The 25,499-nt window shown below is 34.6% G+C and overlaps 2 protein-coding genes across 5 annotated transcripts; one reads left to right on the top strand and one right to left on the bottom strand.

Annotated features, from left to right (window-relative positions):
* The first annotated feature begins 938 nt into the window (after positions 1-938).
* Positions 939-11,651, top strand: LOC131955740 (protein yippee-like 1). The gene is made up of 3 exons (XM_059319977.1): positions 939-1,081; positions 11,065-11,173; positions 11,562-11,651. The coding sequence occupies exons 1-3, from the start codon at positions 939-941 to the stop codon at positions 11,649-11,651; spliced, it is 342 nt and encodes a 113-aa protein (XP_059175960.1).
* A 6,071-nt stretch (positions 11,652-17,722) lies between these two features.
* On the bottom strand, positions 17,723-25,347 carry LOC131955750 (micronuclear linker histone polyprotein-like). 4 transcript variants are annotated; one of them, XM_059319991.1, is made up of 12 exons: positions 25,287-25,347; positions 23,536-23,681; positions 22,911-23,019; positions 22,555-22,598; positions 22,430-22,461; positions 22,004-22,144; positions 21,181-21,456; positions 20,622-20,790; positions 19,046-20,379; positions 18,830-18,893; positions 18,636-18,676; positions 17,723-18,454 (listed from the first exon to the last, which is right to left on the bottom strand). In XM_059319991.1, exons 2-12 carry the CDS (start codon positions 23,643-23,645, stop codon positions 18,060-18,062), a joined length of 2,715 nt encoding a protein of 904 aa, XP_059175974.1. In that variant the 5' UTR covers positions 23,646-23,681; positions 25,287-25,347; the 3' UTR covers positions 17,723-18,059. The 4 variants fall into 4 exon arrangements, with proteins under 4 accessions (XP_059175974.1, XP_059175973.1, XP_059175976.1 ...); XM_059319990.1 differs by having other exon boundaries at positions 23,536-23,693; positions 25,287-25,334; XM_059319993.1 differs by having other exon boundaries at positions 18,639-18,676; positions 23,536-23,693; positions 25,287-25,334.
* Positions 25,348-25,499: the final 152 nt, after the last annotated feature.

Below are 25,499 nucleotides of genomic sequence, written 5' to 3'. Positions count from 1 at the left end.
ATATGTGTGGCAGTGTGACACTATATGTGTGAAATATGTGTGGGCAGTGTGACACTATCTGTGTGAAATGTGTATGGGCAGTGTGACACTATATGTGTGAAATATGTGTGGCAGTTTGACACTATATGTGTGAAATATGTGTGGCAGTGTGACACTATCTGTGTGAAATATGTGTGGCAGTGTGACACTATCTGTGTGAAATATGTGAGGCAGTGTGACACTATCTGTGTGAAATATGTGTGGGCAGTGTGACACTATCTGTGTGAAATATGTGAGGCAGTGTGACACTATCTGTGTGAAATATGTGTGGCAGTGTGACACTATCTGTGTGAAATATGTGTGGCAGTGTGACACTATATGTGTGAAATATGTGTGGCAGTGTGACACTATCTGTGTGAAATATTTGAGGCAGTGTGACACTATCTGTGTGAAATATGTGTGGCAGTGTGACACTATCTGTGTGAAATATGTGTGGCAGTGTGACACTGTATGTGTTAAATATGTGAGGCAGTGTGACACTATCTGTGTGAAATATGTGTGGCAGTGTGACACTGTATGTGTGAAATATGTGTGAGGCAGTGTGACACTATCTGTGTGAAATATGTGTGGCAGTGTGACACTATATGTGTGAAATATGTGTGTGGCAGTGTGACACTATATGTGTTAAATATGTGTGGCAGTGTGACACTATCTGTGGGAAATGTGTGTGGCAGTGTGACACTATCTGTGTGAAATATGTGTGGCAGTGTGACACTATATGTGTGAAATGTGTGTGGCAGTGTGACACTATATGTGTGAAATATGTGTGGCAGTGTGACACTATCTGTGTGAAATATGTGTGGCAGTGTGACACTGTCTGTGGGAAATATGTGTGTCAGTGTGACACTATCTTTCTGAAATATGTGTGGCAGTATGACACTATATGTGTGACTCTGTCAATGAGTCAAGGCTTGGCCCTCCTTGCAGTTAACATATTAAAAAAATATCTGAAAGCAACCCCGCTGGCCAGTACACTGTGCCACAGGCCTCGTGTCATACCTGTCATGTCGTCAGCCAGCCGTGACCACGTCCCATTTGACAGGTGTGCTGGCAGTGAACTACTTAAGCTAATCCTGTCTGCCCGCTTCACCTCCTAGCACCCCCTCACTGACTACATTAGACTGACCCAGAAAAAAACTACACTCGTGTACCAATGTGTTGATTTCTTTATTCCTCTCCACTAAGCCGGACAGCGATTGGGTACAAGGACGTCACTGTGTCTATAATTAGTCCAATGATATCACTCGTTAGAAATCACCCCTTTGCCTACATTATGGACACGACAAACTCAGCACGCGCTAAATGTGGAACGCCGTGTTGTGACGTAACAAGCAGAAACAAGCTGTACAGACTAGCGATCGGCAATCAATTCAACGGAGACATAAATTTCAGACGAGCGGCGGTCTCGTCAATACATTTCGCGCGAACAAAGTGTTAGAACGAACAGCGTAAGAAATATGTTAACAGCGGACGGTCAGAAATATTTGTAAACAAGCGACAGAGCTAATTCAATGTTAAGGTCAACATAGGTGGCACATATTCAGGGTATGCCAACAAAGAAATAAAAACAAAAACAATATACAGTTAAACGCTTAGCTCGATAAGTATGAATATAACTCCGTTTTTCTTCCTAGTTGCCGATTCTCAAGTATTGTTATTAATTTTGCGGTATCGCAAAGAGCACATTATTTGAGTATCGATACTTTAGAAGGATCGATAAAAAAATTTAAATCGAGATTGGTGGTTTACAATTGAAGTTTGTTGACGACAGATTTAGTTAAAACTGTAATGATATCGAGATTTTTTTTTAAAGAGCAAGCTATCTGTTGCAGAGTGAAGTTTGTTGACGACCGAGTTCGTTGAAAGTCAAACGTTACAGTTTGTGGGTCTGACCTTCCTCTAGATGTAACTGGGTCAAGTCGTGTTTACATGGCGAGCTGTATTCTACGTTTGGTGTATGGTGTGTGATGTATGGTGTTTGTTGTGTGTGTATGGTGTGTGGTGTCTGGTGTGTAACGTTAACCTATCTATCAGCCAAATAGAAGGAGAACGTCCCCGGATTCTTTTTTCGGGGTCATATGCAAATGCCTTACGGCCAAAGTGGATGAACACTTAACACAACGACCACTAGGGCTCGAAATTAATGTCTAGGGAAGCTAGTGATACTATTGTAATTAACGCTCATCCAATCTACATACGACCTTTTAATCAGCGAACTCAGAAGTGGCAGAACACAAGGTTGAACTAAATAAACTATTTAATGTATAAAATATCAAAACCCAACTTACACAATGTAGGAAAAAACACTATCACAGATTTCTACACTGTCTAAAGAACAGCTACAGGCCACACGACACTGTTGTAGCTTCTAGAATTACTTAGCGACAAGTAATATTAAACTAGAAGACTAAATCAACTTAAGAAAGCAAGGCACACACAGGTCTTAAGTACTCTCACGTTCAAATGGTCAGAGTCTATAGCCGGACAATATGGACGGCTGTCTGATCAAGGTAAAACTGCCTCGTAGACTGCCAGGTCAAGATAAAGTGCCTCGTGTTGCGAGTGTGCAGTGCAATTAAAGACTTCTGTGACAGGGGAGGTTATCCTCAACTCATGTCGCCATTGGTTGGGATAATCATCTGATCAGAATCATTCAATCAGATTTTAATGGAAAATTTCTATGTCTCAAACACCTTAATAGTCAATGGAAAAACCCCAGGTGTTACACCATCATTCCATATAAGGAATTATACAATGTCAAAATAAAAATGACTCGACCTAAGTAGGTCACAGGTGTGTACTGTATGGTGTCTGGTGTGTACTGTATGGTATCTGTGCTGAATGGTGTCTAGTGTCTGCTGTTTGCTTATAGTAACGCGGTTTCAGGTTTTCTTGAATTGTCCATCTTCTCTGACCAACAAAGTAGTTTTCTTGTAAAAAAAAATATGGCATCTCCTTGAATTATGAATATGTTATCTACTTTGTAGATCTCACTTTAACATAGATGTCAACTACCCTATACATTTTCACAATGTCATACCACATGTACATTGATTACATTTAACATTCCACATAAAAAACGTTTTAATAACAAGCTTTTATGTAATAATGCACTAAAAAGTAGAAAATAAATTATACACTACTATTTAAATTCCTATAAAGAAGAGCGTGGGTCTCTTCCTAAATATTAGTAAAGGTATCCAATAGATACTAAAGTGGCCCACGCTTTTCCATATAGTAATTTAAATAGTAGTCTATAATTTATTTTCTACTTTTTAGTGCATTATTACTTAAAAGCTTGTTATTAAAACGTTTTTTTATCAATTTTTTTTCGAAAGTAGTGCTTAAAAAACCGGGTGATGGTCTGGGCACTCATTATAAATCGTCAATATTACAGAATTTAGAAGCTGATACAGACTTTAAGAGCTGATGGAAACTTCGAATCAAACTCCATGGAAGATTTCGGTTTTAGATTTATGAATTTAACATCGGTCTACCACACTACAGCTAAGCTTTTATCTTTTTATTTACTTACTTCCTGTGTGACACAATTGTGTCTTCGCGCATGCGCACAACACAGGTCACTGACCAACTTCGGTCAACTCGACGCGTCTGGTGTAAATAAGGGGAGAGTACACTAGTCATCTTTTTATTTTTTATTCAAGGGAGGTAAATCTCTGGTAGCTGTCACACAGCGGGTGGCCGTGCTACAGATGGCAGTGACAAAAAGATGGATTGGATTGAACTTGATGCCGGTAGTTAGCTGCACACAACATGCATGTTTACAAACAAAACATTGCGCTTGTTCGCAGTTCCCCCACCACACCTAACGCGTTAGCATGGGCAGGTTGTAGGCCTGGCGAGTTTTGAGTTATTTAATGTCAGAGTAATTGTTAATTCAATTTGTAAACAAAGTCGGAAGGATTTTTTTTTTAGAAATAGGTTGTCGGTTAAATCGTCGGTCTTATAGGTCATTGACCCCAATGTATTCCCTCAGGTCAACTGACGTCTGTCTGCCCGGCAGTCGCCGCCGCGTGATTCATGACGTCACAGCTCACGTCTGCTCGATTATTTCCATTACACTTTTTGTTTTAATATACATTTTCTCGTTCGGCGTTATGGAATCTGTGCCACTTTGTCCCCGGGGTATACCCATGCTCCTCCTCCTTATGATGATCTCCCCTTGCCTGTTTCTCCTATTTCTAATTACCATTGCCTCCCCTTTGTGTCAGGTCTCCCGTGTGCATGTTGCAAACCTTCTCTCCCCTTCCCCTAACTGTCATCTGTCCTTTTTTGTTTCCGTTATTTAGATCTCCATTTTCTTTTTTTTTTCCGGTCATCTTTGTCTCCTTTTCCATGACCCCCCCCCCCCCCCAACCCCCCACCCGCTGGTTCCCAAAATAGACCTGCTCAAGTTAATCAATAACCAATCGCTCCCCCTCACCCCCACGTCTTTTCCTGCGGCTTGTCACAAAAATAATTGTCTCTGAAAATTGTAATGGGCTGTCGCCGACTGTATTAGCATCCCACGTACACTTGTACATCTTCCTGTGTGTACACATTGTTACCGTCTGTCGCTTGTCACTGCCTGTCAGTGGGTATACATCATACACATAGTCAGTACTTAACTTTGTATCAGACACAATTTTGGCCCTTGTATCAGACACAATTTTGGCCTTTGTATCAGACACAATTTTGGCCCTTGTATCAGACACAATTTTGGCCTTTGTATCAGACACAATTTTAGCCTTTGTATTAGACACAATTTTGGCCTGTGTATCAAACACAATTTTTGGACATTGTATCACATTGTATCAGACACAGTTTTGGCTATTGTATCACAAAAACTTGTTTGAGTCAAATCAAACATAAGTTTGGCCGAAGTATAAGCCAAATTAAAACCAAGTTTGGCCAACGTATGAGTAAGAATTCCACCGCCTCGACCGACAACGATATCCGCCGTGCCGTGCATATAAATGTGACCGATAGTAGTCCGTGCGTCTTAGTCATCGGCTAGTCTTTGTGGAATTTTCGATGAATTTTTTTTTCTACAGAAATGTATTTTTTATGCTGATTTTTTAAATGTTTTTTTTTTTTACTGGCGGACATTTACCATCAGGTTGAATGCACTTGGTATAACACAGCGATGTTTTTACTATGGCAAACGCTAAAATGGCCTTGACCCTAACCGATGCAGGCAAGGAAAACATGGGATACGATATTGTTGTATTGCCTCGACAATGGTTTCTCTAAAAGCAAAGCCTAATTCACACAAATTGCTTCATTTTTTTTTAAACTACCATTTGATTATACAAATAAACCATGTATACATATGAGATCCTGCTCATAATAAATAGGAGAGTGAGGGTTGGTTTACCATTTTGTTTAGGCCAATAGCCACCCAGTTCTGATGAGTACGGGACTCAAGTTAGGACATAGTGCTCATCACACTATCCCTACCTAATCCGAGGTCAATTAAACAGGTAAACTCTACTTCATGTACCACACGTACCGTCAGGCTCTATAAGGAACTTTACTTTTTACTTAAGCCGACAGATTAGGGGGGATTCGGCTAGATCAGTGTAATCTAACTCAGTCCTTGTTGGAGCTAAATTTAGTTGATACAAAATAATCCGTGGAATGTCTCCACACAACCAATGCACACATTCATTCTGTAAGCACAGGTTGAAGTTTTGTTTAGTTTTGTTTTTTTCCTACGAATTGAACAAAGAGATTTTCTTTCAAATTAATTACTCTAGTGCGTTTTATCTTGCTTTGTTTATTTGTGTTAGATATAGAATAAGTGGTCAATGGAAATTTTTATACAACGCAATAGGTTGATCGAAAATGTCCCATCTGTTTTATATTTGCACGATTCTCAACCCGTTTATGCCTTTGTAACTTTCACCCATATACTTGGTTTTAATCCTCTTATTATGAAGATAGGTATAAGCCTTTTTGATTTCGATCCCAAGCGCTGGCAATCGATACTGCCCAAGGACAAAGTCAATCTTACCAGGCTAAAAAAAATGTCTATAAATCTACTCTCCAACCCGCAAGCACGGCCAGCCAATCATCCTACCGCCAGCTATTTTTAGACGTCCGTTTGCTGACGTCGTTCAATCTTTCGCAACACACAGTATCAACACTGAGGCTGTGTATCGTCTTTTTTTTTTTTTTGGTTTATTTTTAGCATTCTCGAGATACGGTTCGTAGATTTATTTCTCAGGTGTACATAGGACAATACAATATACAATGTTGTCAGATTTTGTATTTTCCGAAAGATTCTGCTCCCTGGTTTTTTTTCTTTTTTGTTGTTTTCATTGCAATGTTAGAATCGATACTCGCTCTAATTTCTCTGTGGCCTCCGGAAGTAGATCATTTGAAATTGTCGTGTGGTGCTGACCTTTGATATTTCGGTCAGCTGTCAATGCGGTCTTTCAACGTTGAAGAGCTGGCTTGCATCCTGACGTAGCCAGAACAACATTGGTGTGACTGCTCTCCCCTTGGGCTACACCTTTGAGTGCTGGCTTTTTTAATGGGATCTAAATCATTTTGACAGGCCGCATTCCCACGACATAACCGTTGCATATGATGGAGAAAATGGGGGGGGGGGTGTTGATACACCAGATGTCCGAAAAATGTTATATATTATCCGCATAACTGGTCAATACTACTTGATCGTAACATATTTTTATATGTGTTTGTTATCGATTTTTCTATATCCACATACGCCTTATGTAAATTTTATGAATAACGATAATTTCGTGCATAGGTTAATTTTGGTTAAGAGTGTAAGATAAGGGTTTTAGATAGGTTTAAGGCTAATGTTTGTGTAAGATAGGTCTAGGTTGTTTTTTTTCTAAGTATCGCTCTCGATGAACAGCCTAGTAGCTCAGGGTTTCTTTTAGATATGTGTATGGGGAGGGGGGCACTGGTTAAAGTATATATATGTGATATATTAATATATTTGTGTACTTGGTCCAGGTAGGAGACTTAGAAAGATTCCTGAAAGAAACTCTGTACTAGCTGAATCAATTATGTGGTAAATGGACATGAAAGAAACCCTTTTTAAAATAACGAATTTAAAACAAAACGCGACTATGCCTTTGTTGAAAGATGTGTGCTTGAAAATTGGAAGTTAAGACACAGCATGCCCTGGGGGCTGGGGAGTAAAATGGGGGGGGGGGGCAGAGGAGTTGAAGAGTAACCCACCGTCAGCAGTTGGGGGGGGGGGGGAGCGGCACTGGGTCGTTATCGTGTCAATCAGGCTAATGAGCCTGGTCTGTTCTCCGAATTGTTCACGTCTGCGGGCATCGTCACGTGACCTGCCCCAGGTTACACAGGTGGATGTGTTAGCTGTTCTGGTGGTTGGCATTAGAGGGTCTTCTAGATCTAGACGTAATTAATTGTATGAATCATTTAGCTGGCCCGGCATGGCGGAGATAACCCACTCTTGTATTTGGAAATTTAAAAAAAAATTGGGTGGACATGATGACCCAGCGATTATTTAACTGACCTGTTGCTATGTATGGGTGGACATGACCTACCCAGCCATTAATTAACGGCCCTGTTGCTATGTATAGGTGGACATGACCTACTCAACCATTAGTTAAATGACCTGTTGCTATGTATAGGTGGATATGATGACCTAACCATTAGTTAACTGACCTGTTGCTATGTATAGGTGGACATGATGACTTACCCAGCTATTAGTTAACTGACCTGTTGCTATAGATGGACATGACTTACTCAACCATTAGTTAAATGACCTGTTGCTATGTATAGGTGGACATGGCCTACTCAACCACTAGTTAACTGACCTGTTGCTATGTATGGACATGATGACCTAGCCATTAATTAACTGACCTGTTGCTATGTATGTGTGGACATGACCTGCTCGGCCATTAGTTAACTGACCTGTTGCTATAGGTGGACATGACCTACCTAGCCATTAGTTAACGGCCCTGTTGCCATGTCACGCATGGGCGGCGACACGTGACCCACATTATCTCCCCTTAAACGATTGCGTGTCTTACGTCACTGCTAGACGGATGCGGTTAGTTGTCGCCATGACAACGGTAACGGAAACACCTAGTCTACGTTGGGTAGTATTAATGTCAGTAATAACATTGAGTGGATAGAGGTGGGGGGGGGGGATGCTGTAATGCGAACGATTGTTCAACTAGTGAAAATAATTGTACCAAAGTTGTGTCGGATTTATTCAAGTCTGAATGTGGTTGGAGTGTGGTCGATGTGTGTGGTTAGTTGGTGTGTGTGTGTGTGTGTGGTTAGTTGGTGTGTGTGTGTGGTTAGTTGGTGTGTGTGTGTGTGGTTAGTTGGTGTGTGTGTTGGGTTAGTTGGTTGGTGTTTTAAGAGTTGTTGGTTGGCCTCTAACAGTGGTTGGTTGGTGTGTGTTTGGTTGGTGTGTTTGTTTATGTGTTTGGTTGTTGTGTGGGTGTGGTTGGTTGGTGTGTGTGTTTGCTTTGTGTGTGAGTGTGTTTGGTTAGCGTGTGAGTGTGGTTGGTTTTTGTGTGTGTGTGTGTGTGGTTGGTTGGTGTGTGTGTTGTTGGTTGGCCTGTGTTTGTATTTGGTTGGTGACTGAAACTACCAGTTAAGCCTGAGCCGGCGTGGTAATTGGCCAGATGAGTGGGAGATTGAAGGCTGGTTGTTGTACCTCATCAAACGCTGATGGCCAGCCATATTGTGTCTGGGGGGGGGGGGGATCATTTCGTCATCGTCTCATTATGAGCATATGATACCAATTTCTCAAGGGCCACTATTCCCAGACTTTTGGCCGCTATTCCAGAGCCATCCGCCACTAATCCTGGGCCATTGCTCACTAATTCTGGGCCATTGGCCGCTATTTTTGGACCATTGGCCACTATTCCTGGCCTATTGAACACTATCGCTTGCGGCTGGACAGATTAACATCGGTTAGTGAGACGGAAAAGGAGGCTCAATGTCGCAAAACTCAATATTAACAATGGGGTTAGTTAGGGGTTAATTTTTTTTTAACCCTCATGTTATTTTAGATAATCATTAGCCTTCGAAAAAAAAAACGAATAACAAACTATTAATTTTACTCGATCATGTCTGACACATTTGAAACAAGTTGGCATTTTATTTGTTGTTTGAGTTTTATATTAAGAAAAAAACGTACATTGCTGAGAAATGGTTTCTAGTAATAAAACAGATAGTGTTAGTTACCTCACAAGTTAAGACAGTTACAAGTAATATGGACGTTTCGACCCAAGGTCTTCGTCAGCACACAACAGTGTGGTTACAGATTAGACAAATAAAGGCAAACAGTAACACATTTTTTGACTTAGCTCGACAGTGAAAACACGTCTTGTCTGCTAGCCACGATATCCAAAAGAAAAGACGCGTGAGAAGGACGCTTGGACACCGTACAGGGGTGGGGTTAAGGGGGTGTGGTGTATGCGGGAGGGGGGGGTTGGTTAGGTGAAAGATATCTGTTCATTCAAGCCATCTGTTTTATTACTAATTGCATTAACCTCACTGCAGCTACCATTTGTTTTTATGAGAAATTGTTTCGAGAGCTGCAGGTGCCCACGTGACGTCTATTTATAGTAACAAACTCTTGAGACTGTATGACGTTGCTGACATCTCGCGAGAATTTGCTTGTTTTCATCTTGACAAGTTTTCGATCAGTTTGAATGGAATTATAGATTTTTTTTAATTGTTCAAAATTGTTAACCCCCGACAATAATAATTTTTAGTTCCTTGTCTCTTGTATCATGAACAATAAAACAATTTCTTTGAAAATGTCTGAATTCTCGTGAAAATATTTTTATGATGTTTTTATTTTCGCAAGTATGGTTATTTTTAGAATAGGGACAAAAGAATGTTCTTTGGAAAAGCAGTCGTCACGAATTGAGTACGCGCCGACGGAAATCAGAAAAACATGTTTGCTCTTGGTATTTGGCTTTGTTGAGTCGTGTACCTGGCCATGGCAGGTCATGTTATTAAAAGTTGCCAGATAATCCTTTAGCCAAATGGAAATGTATTTTGCACAATGTTGGGTTTTTAAAATGCAACTGCAGTGTGTTGTATAAGTTATACAGAGCTGTGGGATTTTTTGTTTGAATCTTTTTATCTCGTTTCTATATATAGCTTTTAAAATATTTTATATTGAAAGATTTCGTTTGAAAGTTGTTTTTTTAGCCTAATATAAAACACAGCCAATGTATCTGTTTTAAATATATTAAATGTTGCCATAATTTGTTGTGGTAAAATTCTAAATGATTGTGTTACATGGAAAATGTGGTTTAATGATTTTTAGGGTGTATGTTGGTTAATGTTTAATGATTGTGGGGTAATGGTCAATGGTTGTAGGTTGATGTTTAATGATGGTGGGGTGATGTTTAATGATTGTGGGTGATGTTTAATGATTGTGGGTTGATGTTTAATGATTGTGGGTTGATGTTTAATGATCGTGGGTTTTATTTTTAATGATTGTGGGTAGATGTTTAATGATTGTGGGTTGATGTTTGCTGATTGTGGGTTGGTGTTTAAATACTGTGGGTTGATGTTAACTGATTGTGGATTGATGTTTACTGATTGTGGATTGATGTTTACTGATTGTGGTTTGATGTTTAATGATTGTGAGTTTGATGTTTAATGGTTGTGTGTTGGTGTTTAATGATTGTGGGTTGATGTTTAATGATTGTGTGTTAATGTTTAATGATTGTGGGTTTGATGTTTAATCAATTGTGGGTTTGATGTTTAATGATTGTGGGTTTGATGTTTAATGATTGTGGGTTGATATTTAATGATTGTGGGTTTGATGTTTAATAAATTGTGGGTTTGATGTTTAATGATTGTGGGTTTGATGTTTAATGATTGTGGGTTGATATTTAATGATTGTGGGTTTGATGTTTAATGATTGTTGGTTTAATGTTTAATTATTGTGGTTTTGATATTTAATGACTTGGTTGATATTAAATGATTGTGGATTGATGTTTAATGACTGTGGGTTGATGTTTACTGATTGTGTTTCAGGGTGAATGTGGGGTGTGGTCCAGCTGAGGAGAGGGTCCTGCTGACAGGCCTGCACGCAGTGGCTGACATCTACTGCGAGTCTTGTAAGACCACGCTGGGCTGGAAATATGTGAGTCATGTGCATGGGGCAGTTAATGAGTCACGCCATTTCTTTTCCTGATGAATGTTTTTTACAGTTTGTACAAATATTAGCCTTTAGCATCTACGACTCTTTTATTTATATTTTATTTATTTTTTTATTTTTATTTTTTAAGTTAATCTTTTAAATATTTATCTTTTATACTGAAAGTGATGAAAATTTGACTCAAATTAAAATTTGACTCATCATCAATGTTATCAGTAACATACTAGTGTTGTCATTTACACTTGACCAAGGACATTAGAATAGGACTTTTGTTTTTAAAAAAATATAGTAAAATATATTTCTGTTGCCGTTTATGCATTGCTAAAATAAGACCCTTGTTACAGTGATAATTTTGTGTGTTCTCTCCCCCTAGGAACATGCTTTTGAGTCGAGCCAGAAGTACAAGGAGGGCAAGTTCATCATTGAGCTGGCTCACATGATCAAGGACAATGGCTGGGAGTAGTCCAACGCCCCCCCTCCCCCACATCTCTGCTGGTGTGTCACGGAAACTTCTGGACGCCGGTTGGAGAACCGTCAAGGATGACATGACCAAAGTTGCGATGTGGCTGGCTACTTGAGGTGGTTGCTCATGGTTGTCTGGTCAACCGGCCAGTAGGGATGTGGGGCGGCCAGCGCTTGATTCTCATTGTTTGTACTAGATGGTAGCAGACGGTGGTCAACTGATCTAAACTTGAAGGAAAAGAGTGACTACATATTTCACTTCACATTGTTTTTCACTGTGACATGAGTTTATATTTTCCCCCCTTGTGGTTGTTGAGCAAGTTCCATCTTTACATATGCCTGGCAGTTGATGAGTATTATGAGGTGGGCGTTGACTCCGAAGGGAGGTAACTAAAGGGAGATAACTGGCTAGTCTTCTGCTGTATGGAACTGGTTGAGTAGATCACTGTACCTGATTCTTGTACCCAGACCGTCGGACAGTCTGTGATTTCATTTCACATTTTAAATCCAACTAGGAGTGTTTGTTTTGAATGTGAACAACTTGTATAGAACAACAACAATTTTGAAAAATAAAATAAAAACTTGGCATTCCTAGCAACTTAATTCAGCCACACCGGTCAGCTTCAACAGGAAATTATAACTTGGCCAATTCAATATTTCTATATTGTATTTTTTTGGTACAGTGGACACACAATGGAAATGTTATTCATTTTATTGGGCACAGACAGTTTTTTTTTTTTTTCAAAACAAGCCAGAAAAAAATTTGGCCTATTTTTTAAATGAAATAAAAAGTATGGCCAATTTTTTTAAATGAAACAAATAAAAAGTATGGCCTATTTTTTAAATGAAACAATTAATGTCCACAAATATAAATCCCAATAGGTCTTTCAAAACATTGGATTTCATCAGTGACAGTGTTAACATTTTCTAACATGTCATGGGACTTAAATCTCACAACAGTAACAAAAAAAAAATATTCGTCATGACAACATAAAGTTCGTCATTGACAGTATGGAGAAAAAAAAATATATTTGTCATTAACAAAATGAGAAAAACAATTTTCATTGACAATATGAAAAAAAAATACATAACAGAGAACTGATATTTTTGTCAAAGTTTTTATTGTGTAATATTTTACTCTTCATAAACAAATTTTGCCTTTGCGGTCAAGTACATATCTTACCTGTCTCATTATGTAATGTTGTTTTGGTCTTTTAGCTAACAACCTCTGGCCATCTCTCAATAAAGACATCAAGTTAATTAAGAAAAGTTGTTAAACAATTTTTTTTTAATTTCTAGCTAGCAACATTAATAATTTAAATTATTTTTTTTTTTTTTTAAATTTATTCAAAGATGTCTTTCCATTATTAAGACTGTTTTTCAGTTTTTATGATAAAATAATAAAAGTAAATTACAAATACTGTTTTTTTTTTAAATTTACAGCTCAGTTTCTTGAATCTGAAACCTGTGTATTAATTGTGCCTTTTCATTTTCAATTTGACAACTTGTTAAATCAACTATTTACTAACTGTTTCTATGGGAGATGGCATCTGTCTGAGGATTAGTTCCCTTTGCTTTTCTTGATACTCTTTGTTTTGGGACTACAATTGATATAATGCAGTTATAATGAGTGTTGTACATTGTAGCGGTAATGTTGTCTCAATGTATTTGATAACTTAGCTCATGTCAGTGTCTTGTCTCACTGTCCCCATGCTTTCAGTTTTTTCAATGCAATAACATTTTGTTGTTTCATTTATTTATTCTTTTTTTTATATAGATTGGACTGTCAGTACCATTTTATTGTTTTCTTGATTTGAAGATTGGACAAACCGTAGACGACTTTAGAAAATCTCAATGACAATCAAATTAAGCGAAAAATAAATTAAATTCAATATAATTTTAAAAATATATTTTTTTACTAAAGACAACTTATAATTCTTAATTGTTCTAAAGCTCAAAATTTTTGTTTGAAAAACGGGGTGAAATAATTTAGTTCTTTCCATTTCTTGGAAAGTGACGTATTAATAATTCAGTCTCAAATGCTAAATTTAGAACCAAATTTATTCAAGAATTAAATTGGTTTTGTTTTTCAAGCTTAAATAAAAATCCTTTGGGTTTAATTTTTTTTTTTTTTTTTTGTAAAATACTGTACATTCTATAAGTGATGCATATGAAGAAGTTGTATAATTCCTTATTTTGTTGTACAGATTTGTTTAGCCTGCTCCCAGGTTCATGTATTTTTGCTCTGTCTTTATTACTTGAACTTAAAAAAGATAGTCATTTTCATTTCACATCATACAAAGTAGTTTAGTTTATTTTTAGTGTGGGTGGTATCAAATAGTGTAAGTCAGTAAGTGTATTATTTCAGTGTATGTAATATTAAATAGTGTAATTGTACTATTTTTGTGTACGTAACATCAAATAGTGTAATTTTACTATTTTTTTGCATGTATCATTAAATACAACAGTACTAACTTGCATTATGAGGAGACGTTGAAATTTCCAAATCCAAATTTGCTGCTTTTTTCTAATCATCGGTTAATTGATTCTGAGATTTACTATTTTTTTTATTTGAAATTTTTTGTTACTACTAAAATATAGTGCTTTGTGTTTAAGAAAAAGAAAATACAACTTATTTTTTTATTGGCAATAACCTTAATTTTACTTTGTAACATATGCTTTGAAAGAAACAGAAAGACTTATTTGAATTTGAGTTGTTGAAATAGGAAATAATAATACACATCTTGTCTTTTGTCCATCATATTTTTAAAAAAACTTACGATGTCTTTAGTCATCTGTTGTTTGTTTTTTTAGTTTAATAATTATTGATAAATAAATGTTCATTGGCTTGCAATGTATGGTATAAATTTTAGTGAATTTTTTTTATGCATACAGCTGCTTCATATCATGAAAGCCTGCTCTAATGCTATGAGATTATTTTTTTTTGTAACAAATGTTCAATTAGATTCATTTTCACAAACATGCTTATGCTTTTCTCTACAAGCATTCAGCAGTTAAAAAACTAATCTGCAAAAAAAGAATTTGGTTTAGAAATCTCTTAATTCAGATCTATTTGATTAAGTTCAGTACATTTGTATGTGTTACTGTGGCTGCTGATCATTTGAACCTTCAGGAGCAGAAGATCTGCAGGCATTGACAGGCCTTGCGTTGGACAGTCTCTTTTCCTGCGTATTTTTTTTTTCTTGATGATCTTCTTTTATTAATTATGCTTAAAATTGATTTACTAAAATGTTTCGCTCTTTTGAGAAAAGAGAAATTTTTTAAAAATTGTTTCATACTGGCAGCATTAAAAAAAAACTTTCAATGGCAATACAGTTTTTGGTTTTTTTTAAAAGAAGAAATCTTTGGAAAAAAAAATTAAAATATATGTGTAACAGAAAATAAAAACTGATCAGCATTATTTACGAGATTTTTTTTTCTGGCGCCTTTCATTAAAGGGGTGGGGGCTTCCAGATTTTATTTACTGTTTGTAAATCTTTATCTTATAGTTGTGAAATTATTTTTTTTCCTGTAGAACATGAGTTCTGGCATGTGACTTATTTAGCTAGATCTATCAGGCGTAAGACTTGTCTCCCCTATAGCTCCACTGACAAATATTGCTGGCATTGCGCTAATGCAGGGCCTGTATCACTTGCATTTGTTAAGATATCAGTCTGTCTGTTTCATGGGGAAACATTTATATTTTTGAGGGGGGTAAATTTTTCACAAAGCAGCTATTTTCATCCATAAAATTTTATCTCTATTGAAATGACATGTATATTTTTCATAACCCATTATACGTGTTGTTTTTTCTTTTACACTGATTATTTCCAATTTTTTATTTCGTTTTTTAAAAGCAATTTTTTGCCTCTTTTTTTTTTCGTTTTGTGTGGAGCATAAACAGCCCTCCTTATCAAATAGTCAGCTGGGTGTCACATTTGTCTTGGTGTATTTTGATCACTAGCACTCATAGTTTCTATTGCTTAACATCAGTAACCCGCGTATAGCCCTCGCCAGGCAGTTTTATTTTCATTTGATGGGCCGAGGCAATAGCAGATGTAACAAGAATTTCCCTTTTTTTTTTAGTTATCAGCTGGAAAAAACTTCAGTGTTGCAGACTTGTTTGATTAAAAATTTCACAAGGTAAAAAGAAATTAATTTAAGAAAATGGCTTGATACCAGCATATCTGGCAGGTGATAGACTGGCCAGATTTTTGCATTAAAAGATGGCTAAAATATGAATTTTGTTTATTGAAAGTGTTTTGGTCCTCCTACTAGAAGAGGAGTTGGTGGATCATTTGGTTAGATTATAGCAGTTTGAAAATACTGTATATAACTTTTTTGTTTGCATTAATATGATGTAAAATTAAAGTACACTTCTAAGTAGAGGATTTTGTTTTGTTTTTCATTTTAACTGAATAATGTAAATTGTTACATATGAGTGTTCAAAACTGAGTATGGTTGTCAAGTTAAGTTAGACAAAGGTGACATGGTTAGTTATCAATCAAAAATAAGACTTTTGATCATCAAGTCTAAGCAACATGTCTTGGTAAAAGATTTTGGGGTGTTTGATCACTCACAGAAATAGTCTTTTTTTAAGCACAAAAAAAAAAAATAATTTTATCTCTTTTTATTCAGCAAAGCAGTGAAAGCTAAGAATTACAAAATACTCAACAAAAATTTATTGGCATACAAAAATATTTGAAAACTTAATTTAACATACATTTTCAACTTCCATGAAACTGAAAAATATATTTAGTGCACACTTCAAGTTTGTTTTTAGTTGCCTAGAATGAAAAAAAAACAAATCTCACATGATTATAAATGTAGTTTTACAGTGCAGCTCAATTAGCATTAAATTAATTAGCTCGTTAATAAGCCACAGCTGCAGCACCCTGTTTGATTCAATCCTTTGCTAACAGTATAGTAACAAAATGCCATTGTATTATGCTCCTGGTGTGTATTCTAAAGTTGGACCATAATATCTAACAAGCAAAACATTTTTAAAAACTGTTCACCTTAATAGGAGAGTGACTTAAGGCCAGAAAAAGATGCAAAAATGAAAGTAACGTTATATTAATATAATTTTAAAATATTTACTGTAATACACCTTGGTAGTATTGCAAATTTTAAAATTGTTTTAATACTGATGATAGATGAAAGTGTGCATTCTCATTTAAAAACACCATAACATTAGCTAATTAGTTGATTACATTATATTTCGTGAATACTGCTCATGCATTAGCAGGTTTAAAACCTGTTTGATATTAGAAAAATTTGTAAATTTATTTTAATAATATCATTACGAATGTCATGTTTTTGAATATCTTAATGTATAATCAAATTACAAATAACAAAACATACATTCATCACTAAGTAAAATCACATAATAAATACTGATTAAATTGTAAATGCTTTGTCATCACATTGAGAATTGTATACATTTTAATTAAAGGTATACTTTGATACTTTCCTAAAAATTTAAGTAAAACAATATCTGATAGTTATTAATAATTTCATTATTTCAGCAAAAGAATGACTTAATGAAGACTAAATCATATACAAAAATCTCAGGTTGCATAAAATCTATACCTAATTAGTCTTCTGATTTTATCTTTCAAATTTTTTACAATAAAAAAACAATGAACAGCTTTTTTAAAACAATTTTTTTTTTAAATCCATTTAACATGTCAAAGTGAATATTTCTCGGTGTTAAAAAATCAAATTTATCTAAACCCAATTGCCTCCTATGAAAGTCAGAGTCATAGGTACCCCCCAAGCAGTATCTTACATCACTATAATTTTATAAAAACGTTGTATAAAAAATATATTGTTAGTGGGGCTACAAATTGGAGACCCTCATTTGTGAAATTTCTAGTTAAACCTCCGATGACATTCATACAGTGAGCTATCGGACATTTAATTAAAATCACAGAAATTAGTGAAATGTCTAAACAAATTTATCAAGAAATGGTTAGTGCTAATCAAATCTAGAAAGGCATTAAAAATCATAAACGAACGTCTATTTTTAAAAATGTGTAAAATGTTAAAGTTCTTTACATTAATAACTAAAAAAAATTATTTTGAAAAAATTATTTTAAAATTATTTATATCTTTACCCAACTAAGTGAAGTTATTAGATAAAATGTTATTGGTACTTGTAGATCTGACAATTTTAACAAGGATTTTATTTCAGTTCTAGTAATATTGCAGAAAAAAATTGGGTTATCTTTCTTGCTAATCAAGTTCTGTTTTTCCAGTTGTCCACCCATGTGTAATATCCAATAACTTCTGGTTTTTTTCATTATTATTTATGATTATTTTTTTAAGAATGCATTTGGTAAATTATTGTAAGTTTTAAAAAACAATTTAAATAAATAAACAGGCACATCAGTTATTTTTTTTATCTCTACTTTGCCATAGGAAAGGTTGAACTTTCGTCATCATTTGAACTTTCATCATCTGAGCTTTCATCACTCGAACTTTCATCATTTGAAGTTTCACCATCATTATTATCTTCACCTTTTCCATCATTTTCTTTATTCTCATCATCATTGTGACCAGTGTTGGTAGCACTGTAGTCAAGGGAACTGACCCCCTGGATTTTATCACTGATAGAAATCTCTTTGGCCTCTTTATTACTGCCATCTTGAACTAAGTCATTCATACAATCCCCTCTGTCGTCAAAGTGACTTGCGCTGGGGGAGTTGGACAACCTGGCCTCATGTGAACTTTCAGGTGCCAAATTGGTCACCTGGCCAGATTTACCAGCATCTGTAGAAGTTTTCTCTGGGCCTTCAGAATCTGAAAACAATTTTTTTCTAACAATTTTGTGACCTTTAAAAAATAATTAACTTCAAAGACACTAAAAATAATATTCATGTTTGAAAATTACTTGAGTTTGAGACTACATGTACACTGAAAAATAAACATATTTAAAAGTTTTGAAACTTTCTCCATTATAATTGTAGAAATAGACTCTTACTACCATTTATTGCATCCAGTCCAGAAGATGGTCTTTCTGATCTATTTTTAAAATATAAAAACATATTATTGAAATGTAAGTTACATAAAAGTATTTAAAAATTTGAATTTCAAACATTAAGTTGAGTAATCTCTGACTAAACAAATACAAAAAAAAAAACTGCATGTTATAGATTTTATTTAAACTTTTCTTACTGAAGATTCTGAGAGCTACTGCTTTTTTCTTCTTTTCTTTCACTGTCAAGATCCACCTTAGTTTCTGTCAAACAAATATGAAGGTGCATAAATTCAAGTTTAATTTTGTATTCAAAGATACTTCATTTAAAACAGTAATTGCATTTTTAAAGATTAAAACTTCTGTAATAATCATTTTTTTTTTAAATATTTAACAATTTTCTAAACTTAGTGTACCTTGATGATGTTCTGTATAAGTTTCAGTCTCTAGTTCTGATTCTGTCTCCGAATGTTCATCACTGCTGTCACTACTGGAGGATGATGAAGACGATGATGTGTGTTCATGATGTTTTTTTTCATCATCCTCATCCTTTTTGTCATCTAGCGGTGTTGATCTGTCAATTGGCGATGTTGGTCTATCAACTGGTGATGTTGGTCTATCAATTGGTGATGTTGGTCTATCAATTGATGATGTTGATCTATCAATTGGTGATGTTGGTCTATCAATTGGTGATGTTGGTCTATCAATTGATAATGTTGATCTATCAATTGGTGATGTTGGTCTATCAATTGATGATGTTGATCTATCAATTGGTGATGTTGGTCTATCAATTGATGATGTTGGTCTATCATCTAGTGGTGTTGATCTATCAACTGGTGATTTAGACCTAGTTGTAGGTGATGTTGATCTATCAACAGATGATGTTGATCCATCAACATCTGAGCCTGATCTGTCAGATGAAGATGTTGATCTGTCGGACAGTGATGTTGACCTACCATCTGGAGACTTCCTGCTTTCTTCATTCTCTTTATCAGAGTTTTCTCCCTCAACTTCTCCACTTCCTTCTTCCTGTTTGTTTACATTCTTTGACTCTTCTTTTCTACTTTTTAAACTACTTTCACTTTTGCTATCGGCATCTGCCAAAATAATTTGTTTTCTTCTTTTCTTTCTTTTCTTCTTTTTGTCCTTCTCTCTGTTCTCTCTCTTTGTCTCCCCTTCACTGCACTCTGATGAAGATGAAGGGGATGATTTTTGTTTTAATTCTTCATTTTGTTCCGTATCTTCCTCACTTTCAGATTTCTTGTTTTTAGAGATTTTCTTCTTTTTATCCTTCTCTCTGTTTTCTCTCTTTGTCTCCCCTTCACTGCACTCTGATGAAGACGGGGTGGAAGATTTTTGTTTTAATTCTTCACTTTGTTCCATTTCTTCCTCACTTTCAGATTTCTTGTTTTTGGAGATTTTCTTCTTCTTCTTTTCTTTTCTATCACTTTCCACCATTTCATTTACTGTTTCTGTCTTTGCCTCATCACCACTTCCTGTCTCAGTGGAAGAAGATGAAGCAGATGAGGAACTACTTTTTCTCCTTTCATTTTTAGTGGCCTCATCTTCTACATCACTTGCTTCACTGTGACTGCTTTGGTCTCTTGTGACCTCTGCCCTTTGACTCGTTTGCTCTGTTTTTTTCTTATCTGACTTTTTGCTTTTTTCTGACAATTTCTTCTTTTTATTTTTCTGACTTTTCTTACCAGGTGAAGGACTCCTAGATGTAGCTGACTTACTTTTACGCACCCTATAGAATAAAATAAAACTTTTACAATTGTGGTTATTTTTTTAAAAAGACAGTAAAAGACACTGTAAATGCTAATTGTCAAACATAAAATGTCTAATAGTTAGTGTTTCTTGGTCTGTCAATGCTATTCTTCATCTCTTATTTAAACCTTAGTAATTGGTGATAAATGAAGCCACATATTATTATTTCTAAACAGCCTACAACTTTAAAAGTACTTCTATTTTTTTTTAAATAAATGTCACCTTGAGTGGCCTTTATCTTCCTTATCATTTGACCTTCTTGTACTAGATCTTGAACTTCCTGGTGCAGAAGTACTCTTCTGTTGCGAAGGGTCAAAAACTCCTAGCTGTGTATTTCTTGGGTGATTGAAGTAACTTTCATACTTCTTTCTCTCACTTGCTGGAAAATTTCCTATTTAAAAAACTAATCTGTTGTTAATCATACAAAACAATGAAACAATTTAGAATATTTTAGAATATTCCCAATTTTAGTTTAACTTAAATTACATGGCTGAAAAATCTCAAGTTTATTTGTATCAGATATAATTATAAACATACTAATTTTAATTATCCACACAAAAAATACTTAAAGAGTGGCAAAAATACTTTAAAAATTCAAATATGATCAATTCTTAGTTAAATAATACTTGATTCATTAATAATTAACATACCCAAAAAAATCAACTGACAAGAGTTGGACTATCTTGCCAGGGACTGACATAAGTGGCAATAACTTTCTATGGTGCTCCCATGTATCCAGGGCACCAGAGGGAAAAAAATAATTATATTTAACATGCCAAACCTTTGCAGTATTCCTTCCACATGAGCCATTGGTACTGCTGTATCTTTCTCTTCCTCATTTCCTCCACACTGTACACCTGAGCTATCTGGGAGAGGTATCTCCTGTCTGCAGGCTTGAGGGAGGGGTCCTGTAACACAGGAGAGAGGGCCCTCCTCTTCTCCCTCCCTCCACTGGCTAACCTCCGGGGTTGTTGGAGGGCAGAGTAGATTCTGATGATGTTGTAATCAAAGGTGTCCTTACAGTCTGTGTGATACCTGGAGTTGGCCCCATGACCAGCTGGAATTAAAAATAGTGTCCAGTTGTTTAAATAGATATCTAATAGTGTCCAGTTGTTTAAATAGATATCTAATAGTGTCCAGTTGTTTAAATAGATATCCAATAGTGTCCAGCTGTTTAAATAGATATCTAATACTGTCCAGTTGTTTGAATAGATATCTAATAGTGTCCAGTTGTTTAAATAGATATCTAATAGTGCCCAGTTGTTTAAATAGATATCTAATAGTGTCCAGTTGTTTAAATACATATCTAATAGTGTCCAGTTGTTTAAATAGATGACTAATAGTGTCTTGTTGTTTAAATAGATATCTAATACTGTCCTTTTGTTTCAATATCTAACAAGGTCTTGTTTTTAAACATTTACATAAAGTTATCCAGTTATTTTTAATATTGCCTATAATAAATAAATATTGATTAAGCAGTTACTTTTAAGATAATTATCTTGCTTAACTTCAAACAAAAATACTTGATAGTGGTCTAATTAACAACTCTGAACTGATAAACTATACTACCAATAACCTGAACAAAAGCAAAAATGTCAACATACTTTCAGCACTTTTGGCTGGTCGATCTGACCGAGAGACCCAGGCTGGGGTGGAGCTTGTGTTTGTGTGGATAGATGGAACAAACCTCTCAGGCTCTGAGGCAGTGCAACCTTTGTGACGAGGCTTGCTGGAGCTGCGACAACCTAGACATTAATTGTTTTCTTTATTTTTCAAATCATTGTCTAAAATGTATAATTCTGATAAATAAGGGTAACAGAAAATGCTAAGAGCAACATAGAGTACTGAGTTCTAAAATTGTAGTAGATTCAAAACATATAGGATAAATGATAATAATATTCCAATGTTTTATACCAACTGATAATAGTAAGGATAATAATTTTAATAAACAATTTATTTCAAAATATAAAGGCAATTTTAAAATATAAATGCAAGGTGTAAAGGAAGAGGAATAAAATCTTTTTACATACCTGCAGAAGAATGTCTTTCTGGAGATGGTTGGCTGAAAAATTAAATGTATTATGAGGTGTTTTAATTACTAGTAGACAAAATATCATACTCTAGCTACAAGATTAGCTGGGAAACTGTGTCTTACTTGATGTTTCCTGAATAATCAGTCTGACCTCTGAGTCTTGACCCCTATAAAAAAAAATATTTACTAACATAACAAACTTGTTTAAGAGATTAATTGTGTGTCATTTAAATAATCATTCAACATTGTTCTAATGAAATAGCTAAAATGCTATTAAAGGATGAAATGAAGTTCAATTATGACTTGCCAGTTTTTATATTTTTATCACCTAATATTAGATGAATCAACATTTTTTAAATATGTAAATGTTATGGCAACTACTTCACTCTTCAAAATAAAGGTTAGTTAAAGCAATTTTTAAAATTTTAAACTATTATTTCATCTACACAGTGGAGATACTTATTAATTAGTGTAATCACCTTAGAAAGTTTATTGTTGAGGAGAATCAGTCTGGTGCTGCTGTTACTGACGTCATACACTGTGGACACAGGACTAGGTTTTGGCCATGGTCGACCATTGAAGGCACCCCTGAAAAAGAAAACATTAAAAAATGTAATTGACTGTAATTGAAAAAGAAAACATAAAAAAATGTAATTGACTGTAATTGAAAAAGAAAACATTAAAAAATGTAATTGACTGTAATTGAAAAAGAAAACATTAAAAAATGTAATTGACTATATTTTATTTTTAGTATGCTATCAGAGTTTCTCTCAAGCATCTCTATCGCCCCCCCCCCCCTCTTAGAATGTCTAAACCATCCGTCCCCCCCTAAAATGAAAATAGAATTAAATAGAAAATATATACTTTTACCAGTACCTTTCCTCCCAGTCCCGACAAGACTGCCCCCCCCCCCAACTCCCAATCCAACCCAGGTTGTGTTAAGCACCATGAAAGTGAAAAAGAAATGTTTATATCATATAATCCTGTCTATCTGATTTAAAAAACATTGTTCAAGATGGCGAGATGTTATATTTTATAAAACCTTGCTTTGAAAATTACAATGTTAGAAATCTACTAAATAATTTCTAAATAAATTCTAGTTACCTTCCTAATTTAAGGTCAATCTCTGATGGTGTTGTGGTGAGTTTGACTGGAGTTGATTTCCTGTTTAAGCCAGAATTTGGAAACACCACACCAGGGTAGAGATTTGACATAATGACGGTGACTAGAGTCTGGTTTAACTATTCATCCTTGTAGAAGATCTATTGAAACATTCCATTAATTATTACATGGTTCATTTTTAATTGTGCACTGTATCACGATAGTGTTGCCTCATATTTATCTGAGATTATTACATTTCTTTGTGGGAGATAGATCTAATTAATTAAATTGATGCTTAAAATTAGTACATTAGAATTTTTATTTTTGTGGTTTATAAAAAGTCATTCATCTTAAAATATTATTTCATTGTACATGAGTATTTACATAAATGATTTATTTTATGATAATGTTAGTGGTATTACTTAGAAAAAAATCTTAAACATAGTTTGTTTCCTGATTTATATTTTATTTTATGTTTTACATGGTTCAAAATACTGAATACCATTAATATAGATCTAGATATTTCAACTTGCAAACAAAATAGGTGTTATGAGCATTAGAACCCTCTCCCCACATGTATCCTAAACTAAGTCTCAAACTAAATGGAGGCGAGCGAGCTGACGAGATTCCGTCCCCAATGTTGTTGACATGGAATAAAAACGTGCTTTTTTAGATTTAGACCGTAAAAAAAATTAAAAATAAAAACTTAAGCCTAAAATTAATTTAGAAATTTTATATTTTTAGAATAAATGCTATAAAAGTTGCAAATCCAGAGAACTTGAAAATAATTTGTTGAGTTTAAGGCTACATTTCTATTTATTTTCATCAAGCCTAAGTTATAACCGGATGTTTCACTTTCGTAAGACAAATATTGATTGGCTGTACAGTAACTTAGTGATCGATAACTATTTGTTTACAAAACTTTGCAGATCAAGTTTTTAAATAATAATGCAAATTTAAAACCCCATGACCTAGTTTTCTATTTTTAGCTTACAATGTGTACAATAAAATCAATGGCGGCCTATCCAATAGCAGGATGCCATTGTTTATGTCGCCATTACACGTGAAAACCAAATTGTTTTTGCTTTTTTTTTAATTTTTATTTAGTTACCGAAAATATTATAAACATCAAATACATCCAATCTTTAGTAAAGTCCGAAAAAAACCAGATAGACAGGATTTTATAACCATATTAATTGTAACTACGCTGTGCATGATTTTTAAATGAATTTATACACCTCTCAAATACCTTTGAGACTTTTCTCGCTGGTGTCCATTAAAACTATTGGTGATGGTGCACTTGTGTCATTTTTATTGTGTTTAGTCACTAAATGCAATGAAAATGACACAAGTGATATTATGACACTAAACTTTACTGTCGAAATTTCATAAAACCACAATAACCACAATTCTATGATCTCAAAACTTTGAAAACAGTTATGACTATTTCCACTGGGGTCCATTAATTTAATCTAGATCTAAATAGTAATATTATATAATTAATAATAATACATTGAATATTTCATATAATTTTAATGTATATTATTATTAATATTAAGAGGCCTAAATAATTATAATTTTTTTTTTAATTTAAAATGTTAATTTGAAATTCATTTGAAAAGTAAGATAAATGTTATTAAATAATTAAACAATTAAAACAATTATCTACCATCGACTAATCTAAAACGTTAATTAAAATAGAGGTCGATATTCAGATTAAATAATTGGTTTATCCAAGATAAATTTGAAAAGACCTTTTAATTTTTTGCAACACAATCCTGATCGGCCATTTTAAAACTACTTTGTTTCCTGGGTGATGTTATAGAGGGGATATAACGCATTTAAAAAATAATTTTAAATCAACTGGAGTTGCCGGTCTTTTATAACTGACTTAAAATTAGATACTGACACTAACAACATCACTTTTTTGTGTCCATACATAAAAATTCCGAAATTTTTTAAAGAAG

Source organism: Physella acuta, unplaced genomic scaffold, assembly GCF_028476545.2.
Source record: "Physella acuta isolate Inbredline_101_S28 unplaced genomic scaffold, ASM2847654v3 ptg001099l, whole genome shotgun sequence".
Classification (NCBI taxonomy): domain Eukaryota; kingdom Metazoa; phylum Mollusca; class Gastropoda; family Physidae; genus Physella; species Physella acuta.
Note: the sequence above shows the minus strand (reverse complement) of the source record. Positions and strands in the feature narration are given on the sequence as shown.

Coding starts and splice junctions, on each gene's coding strand:
- LOC131955740 (XM_059319977.1), top strand. CDS start 939: ATGAGTCAAGGCTTGGCCCTCCTTGCAGTTAACATATTAAAAAAATAT. Junction 1,082..11,064: donor GACCACGTCCCATTTGACAG/GTGTGCTGGCAG, acceptor ATTGTGTTTCAG/GGTGAATGTGGGGTGTGGTC. Junction 11,174..11,561: donor CCACGCTGGGCTGGAAATAT/GTGAGTCATGTG, acceptor CTCTCCCCCTAG/GAACATGCTTTTGAGTCGAG.
- LOC131955750 (XM_059319991.1), bottom strand. CDS start 23,645: ATGTCAAATCTCTACCCTGGTGTGGTGTTTCCAAATTCTGGCTTAAAC. Junction 21,457..22,003: donor ACCAGCCAAAAGTGCTGAAA/GTATGTTGACAT, acceptor TTTTAATTCCAG/CTGGTCATGGGGCCAACTCC. Junction 18,677..18,829: donor AGTAGCTCTCAGAATCTTCA/GTAAGAAAAGTT, acceptor TTTTAAAAATAG/ATCAGAAAGACCATCTTCTG.